Source organism: Ananas comosus, linkage group 9 (assembly GCF_001540865.1).
Source record: "Ananas comosus cultivar F153 linkage group 9, ASM154086v1, whole genome shotgun sequence".
Lineage (NCBI taxonomy): Eukaryota > Viridiplantae > Streptophyta > Magnoliopsida > Poales > Bromeliaceae > Ananas > Ananas comosus.
Genome location: NC_033629.1, coordinates 4,293,595 through 4,305,994, shown reverse-complemented (window position 1 = coordinate 4,305,994; position 12,400 = coordinate 4,293,595). Strand labels below are relative to the sequence as shown.

The following is a 12,400-nucleotide window of genomic DNA, read 5'->3' as shown; positions in this document are numbered from 1 at the left end:
CCGAATTGGCTTCCAGTTTCAGTTAAATTCAACACTCAGTTCTAGGCGACCCTAAAAATGTTCTGGGCGCCCGAATCTGGCAAAACTCTAGTTTTGCCTATTTGAGTGCGTCGAGTCCCATTCTGCATCCAATTCGTGCAGAATTGACTCTGACTCAGTCCGACACTCTCCAGAGACGTCGACTAGTCACTAATACTGAAGTCAATCCTATCCAAAGGTCAAGAACACTACACATATAATAAGTGGAATAGTTTATCTCAAGCTATTATGAGATAATCGGGAAGAGTAAAGTTTTGTCCCAATGCGAAATAGCGGAGATAACTTTCGCTATCCCAACTTTATCTTTGAATCAAATAAAATGCAACTTTATCTTTGAATCAAATAAAATGCGAAATAGTGGGGATAACTTTCGCTATCTCAACTTTATTTTTGAATCAAATGGGACCTAATTATAATAATTCAACCAGCCATCTTACACTTATGTAGATAAATCGACTACGATACTAATTGTGCAGCCCACTAGCACAAATAACTCATTGCGCTCAAATCAATAATCTAAAATACATAAGCCTGATTTTTATTATAATGACCCTAACCTTTATATTTCTAATCATATTTCTTGTTTTATCCGATTTGGGACTATTGCTAGGCGCCACATTAAAAGTAGGGGTGGAACTTGGGCAGAGCCGAAACAAAGCCCGACTGGATAGGCCATATGGGCCAGACTTTAGGTATCCAAATTCTAACTTTGTATTTGGGCCGGAATTAAAACTTTAGACCCAAAAGAATTTGGAGTCTATTTGGACATGTGAATGAGCCGAAAACCCAATAAGCTAGTTAGAAACTTACAATTGCCATATACATTTACCTACGTAAGGAATTAAGGACATAATATACTACATATTATAGGAGTTGGGCGAGAATACTATTGATAGCAAAACGTCATTTTTGCTATCAAGTTTAAAGCCTTTCGATCAACTATTTTCATCATTTCTAATCATTGGATTAAATACTATAAACCAGTGGGGACCACTCAACACTTGGGCGACCACTCAACTCTAACTGACTAATATTATCCTAACCCTACAATTTCTATCCAAGGGTTAAAAACTTGATAGCAAAAAGAGCGTTTTGCTATCAATAGTAATCCAGCCTAATTCCATATTATAGTATTATTCTAAAGCTTTCGTTAGTTAGACCTTTATTAGTTTCTTGGAGAAACTAAATTTTAGTACGAACAAATTCTATTCTTGAACTTATAAAAATAAATAAATATTTTACTTCAATTTGACACAATAAATATATATGTACACACACACACACACATATATATATATATATATATATATATATATATAGTGTCCAGCTAATATACTTTTATAAGTACGATCGCTCTCATACTCATAAGTCGTTTTCGGTGGTAGAGCTTCCGAATCGACGATCCATATAGTTAAATATTATCTAGAGCATTTAAAACTTCTAAAAATTAAATTTTATAATTTTTCGACATTATTTACCTTATGATAAAAATATCTCAAAATTGCTAATTTTTTACAGCTAGTATGGAATACTTGCTAGTTTTATGGTGTAAAAGAAACGGAATCGATTGAATTTTTTATAGAAAATTCTATTAACTATCTAAATAAAGATCAATAACTGCAATCTTAAATTGAAGGATCCGATTATCTAGTTTTAGGACGTCGTTCAATTTTGATCATTCATTTATATCTGCTTGATAGGCTTTATTATGATTTCGAAAAATTATGAAATTTATTTTTAGAAGTTTCAAATACTCTAGATCATATTTAACGAAATAAATTGTCGATTCAAAAGCTCCATTATCGAAAATAACTTATGAATGTGAAGGGCTCTATACTCATAAGAGTATAGTAGCCCTACTAAGAAGCTATCAAGGCATTAATGAGCCGTGATCTTTAAGAAGTGGCGAGCTTTCGTGTTTTCACTTTCGACTCCTGTACAACAGAAAATAAAAAGGCATTTTTTTAAAAAAAGTTATAAAATAATTTTCTTAAAAAATAATTTTTCGGAGATCTCTATGTACGAATTCAAAAATTATTTTTGAATTTTCTTCACGGAGATCCAAAGTCCCTAAGCCAAAATCTCTTTAACATATTAATAAACATATCCACTATTTTAGTTATTTAGAACAAGAATGATTGCTCTGAATTTTGTTTAAAAAGCTTATTCGACTTACATGCACAATTTGCATATTTCAAGATAGATCAAATGTTGTAAATTATATTATATTTTGTTATTTTCTAGAGTTTTACCAGACTACTATTGGTAGTAAAAGACTCACTTTACTATCGATCTATTTTCGATGAAGAGCTTCGAAGTTGACGATTGGCACTATTGAATATGATTTACACCATTTAATTTATTTAAAAATCAAATTTCATACTTTTTTAATAATATTCTCTTATGCATCAGATGGATATAGAAATGAACATATGTAAATAAATATCTTTAGAAAAGAGATCATACGATTTTTGCATTCAAGATCTAGAGTCAAGATTTTGTTTTAAATTGTTTAAAAAATTTTTAACCAAAATTCAACTAATTTGTACTCTTTTATACCATCAAATGAGTAAACGCAACACATGACCATTAAAATTATACATTTTGTGAGCTTTTATCGTTTAGTTAATAACGATATCAGAAAAGCATAAAATTTGATGTCTAAATGGTTTAAATTATATTCAATAATGATGTTGATCGTCGATTTGAATGCTTTATAATTGAAAATAAATGAGTAGTAAACCGAGTCATTTACTATCAATAGTAATCGAGCAAAACTCTATTATCTATAGCACAGTAGATTTTCTATTTTATGAAAAATATAACACTATAATTAAATTCAATAAAATATATATTTATCACAAGCCCAAGGCCCACATTAATACTCAGCTTGGGCCTGTCAATAGTTGGGCTTCGACAGTAATAGATATGCATTAAAAAAAAATAGGTGATTATATTAACAGATCCAAATTCTAAATTGTTTTATACAGATAAATTTTAAAAATTCAACCATCATTTATTTAGTAAATATTATCAAATTTAATAAATCTGATCTTACACATATAATTATCTTATTTATTGCACTCACACATATTATATATCCTAATAATAATATAATAGTTATACAATGTGCTCAATACAATTAATGACAAGTACATTTTTCAAACTACCCCAACAAAAGGTATAGCATCCATGCCATTATTCCTGCAGTTGCATTTAGTATCCTCATTTTACTTCTTGCACCATTACTTGTGGAATGCCCTTTACCTGCAAATTGAGACAAGATTAAATGTTAATACACATAACAAAAAGTTCAGCTACTATACTATCAATAGTATCAAACGCTTGGTGCTACCAAGTTTTTCACTGTTAGTTCTACCCCTTAATTTGACCATTTTTGCCCGTCAGATCATAGTATTCAACCAGCCACCCACTCAACCGTTGCGATCCTAACTACAGATCCCTTCATTCAAGAGCCGAAAATCTAATAGCACCAATGATATGGTTAAAATTAATTCCGATCGAATCCGACAAGGATGCCAAAATTTAGCATTCAATAAATATTCTTAATTCGCAGCCGAAAAAAAAATTTAAAAACGAATACGGATACAAGTATGGTTTCTTATAAAAATCCGGCTGTATTCAACAATTTTCACCCTTAAGATATATATGAGAGGATGTTAATATATATTTGTAGGGAGGTAAAGTGATTTTCTATCGTGTTCTTTCGTTTATTTTACTATAAATTTATGTTAAAATTATATTTATATTTGTTAAAATATTAAATTTTGTTGAATAAAATATAGGTATATGAAATTTGAACACGAATGTGAATTTAACTTGCATTTTTTTGTCTTATTCGCACTAATTTTAATTCATATTAATTTACATATAGATATTAGCATATATTATTATCCGAATAATATCAAAGAATAAATTTGACTTACATCTGAATTCGAATCTATTTTTAGTGAAAATGGCAATAACAATTTATCATCCGACATATACGCACATCTGAATTCGCATCCAAAAAAAAGATGAATATAAATATAATTTGTCAAAAGTCCAACCGTATTCAGCTGTTTTCACCCCTAATAAGAATTGAAAAAAAAAAAAAAGAAGCAAAAAGATATTTCTATGAGCGAAACATATTCGATCTTAATTAGGTGACTAGAAACATTAATTCTTTAATAACTTAAGCTTTTAGAGGAAAAGAAAATGACTTTTTTGCACGTAGTATTAGAATAGAAGAATATACTAATTTGAATCTCACTAGATTTTAGTTTTATTTAATTTGCTAACAATTATTAGAAGTTTTCTATCTAAAAGCCTCAACTTAAGATGTTTTTCAATATTTTAACAAATAATGGTTATATTTCACATAAGCGTAATGTATTCCGAGCTTCAAATTTACGAAACAAAATAATACGTTAAAAAAGATATGAATGGCGTTCGTGGAATATATAATTAACTCGTACGTCCTGTAATTACTATAAAATCGAGAACCTAACTAATATTAATTTAATTATAGTAATATGATTTGTAAAACTAATTAATTTATGATATTTTAACTGGCTACGTAGCATACTACAAAGAAATTCGTACAATAATTAAAAAAGCACTGGTATCTATATGATATAAATCCTATGCATGCAAAAGATGTGTACAATCAAATTTATTAAAGATTTAAACATATAAAAACTCTTGTAAAGCATACTATAATAATTTGTCATCAAAAATTATCTCTTTCATCTGAAAATTATAAAAAAAAAGAAAAAATTTCAGTGAGGTGTGGTCCATTTCACTAGTATTCATTAATTATCATGTTTCTTGTAATACCAACCTCCCAAAAAGTACCTCATATTATAAAGATTTAGATAATTTATTGCTATGGAATAAATATTCGTCACTATCGCTACTTAACGATTAAAAAAAAAACCTTCGTCTTCGTCGCTATAGTTCCGTCACAAAAATATTTTAGCGACGAAGTAAAGCAGGCGATCGTTGTTTTTCGTAATACTAACCCCTCCCATAAGATATCGCACACTACAAAAATTTAAACCTTTTGCAATTCATAATATTGGTGGTTATAAAATATTAGAAATTTGTCGCTACTACTGCTATTTAACGACAAAATAAATTTTCGTTGTTACAGTCCCTTCGCAAAAAATATTTTAGCGATGAAATAAAGCAGTTGGTCGTTATATTGGTTGCTAAATTTTGCGACGGAGTTATAGTACGTGCGAAAAAAATTAAAACAACATATAGTTAAGTAAAAAAAAAATAGGGAAAAAAATGTAAATTACCATCGTCCGTTGCTGTATTATTATTACTGATGTTTTTGAGTTGACGTCCAAATTGCTCAAAAACCTGCGCATCTGCCGAATTCGCCGGGAGGTTCAACAATCCTGCATGCATCAATATTAGTGCCATGCATGTAAGCGAGAGTGTTAAAACTAGCTAGTACGTAGTTAAAATATCCCGAACTGGTTATAAGGTATAAGATGACAAATTAACTCATTATATATATATAATACGAAAATTCAATCCGTTAAATATTACAGGTGGGGATTGAAACACTATCTTACAGAACGAAAGGCACGTGCATGATGAATATATATATATAAAAAAAAAGAAATAGATTTAATTCATAATATACAACACAAAATTTTAAGCCATTAGAAAATATTGTTGAATTGTGGGAATTGATAGTGAGAATCTCACAAAATGAAGAGGCGTGGAATTTACTTCCATATCATATTAACTAAAAAATCGATTTAACAGGAAAGGGCACGTCACACAAAACGAAAGGATTTAAAATTAACTCTCAGATATCATATTTCTTAAAGATCGATGTGGTTAAAAGCTGGCATCCAGAAATATATATTAATATTTTTAGTTGTGGTTGGTTTGATTTTGACGTTAGAGATTCGCAAATCAAAAGTTTAATTTAGTTTTGGATTAAGAATTAAAAAAAAACCAAAAGTGCAAACTTGGGAAAAAAAAATTGTAAATTGGTGGATGAATATATAAACACGTCTTAATTTATGATATATATATTTATCGTAGCAGGTATATATATATATAAATAGTAATATATGTGTATATATTAAAATTTAATAATAAACTATTATTTAATTGATATATAGAGAAAATCAAAGTTGATAAACTAGCAAAACTAATGATATATATTCAACGGATAAACTGCACAAATTCTCTTTAAAATTCAAATTTTCAAACCAAAAAACTGAACCGAAACCAAACAGAAATTTTGGTTTGATTCGGTTTGGTTTTCTATACACCATGGTTTAAATTTTTGTTCTGATTTTGATTTGCCAAACGGATTTAGATCGGGTTTGGATTTAGTTTGTTTTATAACCAAACCGAATGAAACCATGCCCACCCCAAGTTGAAATAAGGGGATCCAAAGAAGAACATACATAAAAACTCAAAATCGCATATTAGATAGTAAAAAATTAATCCACAAGTTTACGCTAATAGGCACCGTGTATATAATATATATCTTAGTTAAAATTCTTGTTTCTATTCAACGTAGGACTATTATAATTCTTAACATAAGATGATAATAATTTACATGTGCTGTCTCAGTATACTTTCTCCTAAGTCTGAATTCGAGACTTTTTTAATAAATCTAAAATTAAACAGCTCAAGGAGCCTGATAAGATTCGAATTTAGAATCTATTGCTACGATATCATGGAAAGTAATATAAAATAACTATATATTATATTTTTAAAAATTTAAACTGTTAGAGAATAATGTTTACGAAGTTATGCTAATATCTATATATAGTTTGAGTACTACCATATATATATATATATAAAATATGTCATCAGTAGGATATATATATATATATATAGCAGTATGGATCCATCATCACTTACTAGGGCAGTCGGTTACGTTTGCGGGAACCTGGCACATAGAAGGGAGGAAGAGAGCTCGAGTCACATTGAACTTGAACCCGAGTGCGGGCTCGTCGCGGTCCTTGACGAGCACACAGAGGCACTTGAAGCTCTGCGCGACGACCTCTTGGAGCCCCTTGCAGCAGTCGGGGGTCGGGGCCTTCCCGCTGCCCCCCGCGTAGGTCAGGCACGGCGACAGACCCACCAGCTGGCTTGCGCACTCCGCGCGGTCTGCCGCAAAGTCCGATCGCGCGACCGCAAAGAAGCAGAGGAGAAGCAGGCAGTTGATCACTCTAAAGTGTGCCATATATATGTATGCAAATGTATGTGGTAGCTATATATGGTGCAGAGAATTGTGTAGGATATATATTGGATATGCTATATGACATTTGAGGCTCTCTCCATGTATTTATACATGGGAAAGTCGTCACAAAATTTAGGTGGAAATGTATTTAGACCCCTCAGTTATATGCCATTTGGAAATTGGCTCCTCGGCTTTTTTTTTTTTTTTTAAAATTGAATGTTTTTCTACGCTGAATGACTTTCATGGGGTTTTACTTAATCCACAGGTAATGTTGTCAAATTTAGTAGCTTTAATCACTTTTTAGCTTAAGGGCATGTTTGTTGTTTCCCCGTAATTAATTTTTAGATTGAAAATGACTAAAGTTTAAATAAAAAATATATATAATAAATATTAATCCATATCTCACAATTCACTTTTTATCAAACAAACAATAGAATTAAATGAACTTCCATTCCGCAATCATACGAAAAAAAAAAAAAGAAAAGAAAAATATTTTATTTTATTTTTCTAAACTATAGTTTAACAGAAAGCCTATTTTAGTTTAAAATTCACCATGGGTGGAGCAAAGAGGTGAGAATAGGAAATTAAGTATGCATGGTTTAGAAAATCGAAATGCGGTATTGTTGAGGGGTCTCCATACATTTGTACCTAGAATTTTGTGTGGGAAAATCCCATCGCAGCTGCACTGGAAACATGCTAATTAAAAAGAAAAACTAAGCGTGAGGTGGCGTGGGTTTCTCTTGTATATTAATTGTGTTGATGCGAAGAGACATTGCATTTAAGCGCTTTTTGGGCCCAACCCAACCGTAGTGATAGAGACGCCATGGTGGAAGGACGATTACGCTGCCCCAACCTACAGCTTTCACGCACGTTTCTTTCTCCTCTTCGGACATGATAGACGTTAACGTAGATAAACTACTGTCGTAGGGCTTTTTTTTTTTTTTTGGAAAAACCTCAAAAACTTCCGTTGTGATTTTAATTTTTTTCACTTTAGTATCCTGTAGTTTAAAATATATCAAATTAGTATCCTGTGGTTTCTCAGCTTATCACTTTAGTATTCTGTGGTTTAAAGTGTATCAAATTAGTACCATGTGATTTTGCACTTTATCACTTCAGTACCTCGTGATTTTAATTTTGTATCAAGTTAGTACCCTATGGTTTTTTAAATCACAGGGTACTAAAGTGATAAAGTGTGAAATCACAGGGTACTAAAGTGATAAAGTGCAAAACCACAAGGTACTAATTAACTTGATACACTTTAAACTGCAGGATACTAAAGTAATAAAATGAGAAACCACAGGGTACTAACTTGATATACTTTAAACCACAGGATACTAAAATGAAAAAGTGTGAAACCACAGAGGGGGTTTTTGAAATACTTTTTATATATTCCTCTGTTATTTCAAAATATCCCTATAGTTACCACCTGTTAAATTAATTTGGATTAAACGTGAGTTAAATATCTATCAGAGTTAAAAAAAATTAAAATGCTTCTTTTACCCTTAACTTAGAAACAAATAAGAAATATTGATGATGGTAGAAGGGTATATTTGAAAAGACTAAAAATTAAAATACTTTTTGTGCCCCTAACTTAAGAGCAAATAAGAAAAGTAAAAGCATATATTTGACAGGGCAAAATAATAATTTCATTGAGATAACAGCTATTGCTAATAGAATTTAACTTCGGGGGTATATTGAAAATAAGTTGAAACATAAAAAATGTATTTTCAATATTAGCCTTTTAACAGGGATAAATCAGAAAGTCGGAAACTTTTCACGGATATATAAGCAATTGCCCCTTTTATTTTTTTTGCGGGATTAACCGAGAACATTATTTTAAGATACGGGCTATATTTTTTTGCTTCTGCAAGCACGTTCGTAGCATAGGTTGACGGAGAATTTTTTTTAACACAATAGATAAAGAGAATATAAAAGGCAGTGAAAAATAGAGAGAAAATGAATATTCCTTCTTTTTTTCCTATTTCTTTTTTTTTTTTCTTTTGTATGAAGGAGAAAAAATATATAGAGAAAATGTTTGACTCACGTTTGCGCCGGTTAGGCTAAAGAAATAAAACTAAAAAAATGGCTTTTGTTTTCCTTTCGCCTTAAAAATAAATAAATAAAAAATAATATAAATTAATCTTAAAATTTTGAGTTTTTTTAGGCGTATTTCCCTCCTTTGTGTTCGAAATTTCTTCTCCGCAAGTACGATTATGGTGGAGGTTAAGGCGAATTCTTTTAACACATTGTAAATCAAGAGAATATGAAAGGCAGTAAAGAATGAAGAAAAATAGAAAAATTACTTTTCATACACATATTATATATTTAATAGAGAGAGAGAGGGGGTTCAGTTAGAATACTATTAATAATACATTCTATTTATTTTTTCACCCCTGAATTATTACTATTATATCAACCACCTACTCAACCCTAAGCGTTAAATGGTTAAAAAGTGAATTGCATCATGCTATATATATATATATTAATAGTATTCTAGCACAATTTATATATATAAATATAACCCATATATATATATATAGAGAGAGAGAGAGAGAGAGAGAGAGAGAGAGAGAATGAATTAGGCTGAATGCTTTTAATAGCAACAAGTCATTGGTGTTATTTGATTTTCGGTCCTTGGATGAAGAAAATGTGTGATTAGGACGATAGTGGTTTTCAAACGTTAAGACGTAGGTAGTTGGTTAAATAGAATGATTTAACAGATAGAAATGGTCAAATGGCCTGGTGAATCTAACGGTGAAAAGCTAGATAGCACAAGTACTTAGTGCTATTAGAAGCACCCCAGCTACTCTCTCTCTCTCTCTCTCTCTCTCTCTCTCTCTCTCTCTCTCTCTCTCTATATATATATATATATATAGTGTAGGGGTACTATGTTCCCGAAAGTATAAAGGAGATGGTGCTTCCGATTTTTAAACTTTGGATTAAAAATTATAGGCTTGGGATAATAATGATGCCCAGGGTGAGTTTAGTTCGGATTATTCGGGCAAGATTACAGGCTATCCTGCAATGATTACTGCGTTTGGTTCATCCAATATATAATCTGACCAGTAATGTAGAATTACAAATCGTGTAAGATTAGACCGAAATTTTAACTTGCGGAGGGTGCATGGGTATCTCATATTATTGACGGCGGATCATCTTATATTTATGTAAAATTACAAGTTTATCCCTCCGAACTTCCAAACCCTTTCAATACATCATTTTTAAAATTTTAATATAAAATTTTGAGTTATCAAATTTTAAATTGTACATTTTAATTTTCAATTTTTAAATTTTAATTTTCAAATCTAAAGTTTCAAGTTTCGAATTTTAAATTTTAAATTTTAAACTTCAAATTTAGATTTTAAATTCTAAATTTTAAATTTAGATTTTTAAATTTCAACTTTTAAATTTATATTTTAGTTTTTAAATTTTAAATTTATAAATTTATAAATTTCATATTTATATTTTAAATTAAAATATTAAAATTTTTTTGTTTATATTTTAAATTTTAAATTTTAAATTTTAAATAAAAATAAAATTTAAATTCAAAATTTAAATTAGTTAAAATAAAATTTAGTAAATAAATTATTATTTGTAAATAATAAAGAAATTTTGCCAAATATAACTAAAAGGGCCATTTTGGAATAAATTACACTTTGTTGTTAGGATTACTAAATTTTCTAAAGTGAACAGAATATAGTAATGATATATACACTGTAATCCAATATTACATTACTACATTAAATAATAATAGTAGTTCTCAGGTATCTGAAATAAGCTAGTATAACTATTCCCACCAACACCTTCATTTTTTATATATAACTATCCACTATTTTTTTTATTCTATATTATTTATTCAAACGTTATTTTTCTTATCCCCGAGAACAACCCAATTTTAATCCAAACGCTATTTTATTGATCCCCATACTTGTACCTATTCCTGTAATAGCTAGTTCTTGCTTATACTCGAACCAAACGGTACCTTAGTGTTTATTGGTCTTCTTTAGTATTTAAAAACTATAAATGGTTAAAGGGTTGACGTAAGGTTAATAAATTAGAATTACCATATGAATACTACTTTGAGAAGCACTATAGTGGGACTCTCTTTCTCACTATACACACTATGCCAATCAAATGCCTCCTTAATTAATACAATGTGGTTTAACTACCATGGGACATTTCGTCATTAAATTACATGCATGTATATGTGATGGAGAGGGGGAATTGCTTTTCATTAAAATTACGACAATGACTTTGACATTGATGGAGTGACATGCAATTCTCAAAACTTCTCAAAAGGCGACGATTCTCGACCATAGCATGTGTCGAAGATGTGTGATACCTGATACATATATAGAATTACTTACAGAAATAGGGTTACTATACTTTTATGATTATAGATTCTCGTATTCATACGTTTTCGACCGTTGAATGATAGGATGTGTAATTAGAATGATATATAGTGGTCCCCGATTAGTATATAATAATGATTATCTAGAATTGAATGAGTAGTTGTTAAATAGTATGATCTAACGGATAAAAATGGTCAAAGAGTAGATATAACGGTCGAAAACTTTTGAGTACAAAACTTATACCTGAATTATAGATTATTTTGAATCGATTATTTGATTTTTTTAAATTTTAATTTTACTATTTAATATTTTAATTTATTTAATTTAAGCCAGTCAACAATACTTTAGCTTTAAAATTTGAATTCATAGTTTATCTTTACAGATTTAATATATATATATATATATATATTATATATTATATATATATATATATAATATATTATATATATATATATATATAGTATATATGCTAAATTAAGTAAATCTCCTGTATAACCCGTTTTTTATCTTTCCCCCCCTGATATTAAAAACTACATTGCCCGCCATTGTAACATGAATAAATATGCACTTATCTCTCCTACAGTTAGTTCCGATTATAAAAAAAAATTATATTATGACAAAAATACCCTTCCGCCCTCTTTCCTGTTGCTTTTCGCTTCCTCGCGCTCACCGCCTCGCCACCTCCCTGCCTAGCTGCCTCGCTGTCTCCAGCACCTCGCTTGCCCACATTCTCTTCGCCCATCCTCGCCGCCTCGCCTTCGCTGTCGCTGCCTTGACCTAAAAC

General features: G+C 30.1%; 1 protein-coding gene across 1 annotated transcript; it reads right to left on the bottom strand.

Annotated features, from left to right (window-relative positions):
* LOC109715842 (protein YLS3-like) lies at positions 3,055-7,590 on the bottom strand. The gene is made up of 3 exons (XM_020241036.1): positions 6,943-7,590; positions 5,346-5,447; positions 3,055-3,306 (listed from the first exon to the last, which is right to left on the bottom strand). Exons 1-3 carry the CDS (start codon positions 7,265-7,267, stop codon positions 3,206-3,208), a joined length of 528 nt encoding a protein of 175 aa, XP_020096625.1. The 5' UTR covers positions 7,268-7,590; the 3' UTR covers positions 3,055-3,205.

Excerpts from the sequence above, each read along its gene's own strand:
- LOC109715842 (XM_020241036.1), bottom strand. The coding sequence starts at position 7,267 with ATGGCACACTTTAGAGTGATCAACTGCCTGCTTCTCCTCTGCTTCTTT. Across the intron at positions 5,448-6,942 it reads AAACGTAACCGACTGCCCTA|GATTGTTGAACCTCCCGGCG; the intron begins GTAAGTGATGAT and ends TGATGCATGCAG. Across the intron at positions 3,307-5,345 it reads TAATACAGCAACGGACGATG|GTAAAGGGCATTCCACAAGT; the intron begins GTAATTTACATT and ends CTCAATTTGCAG.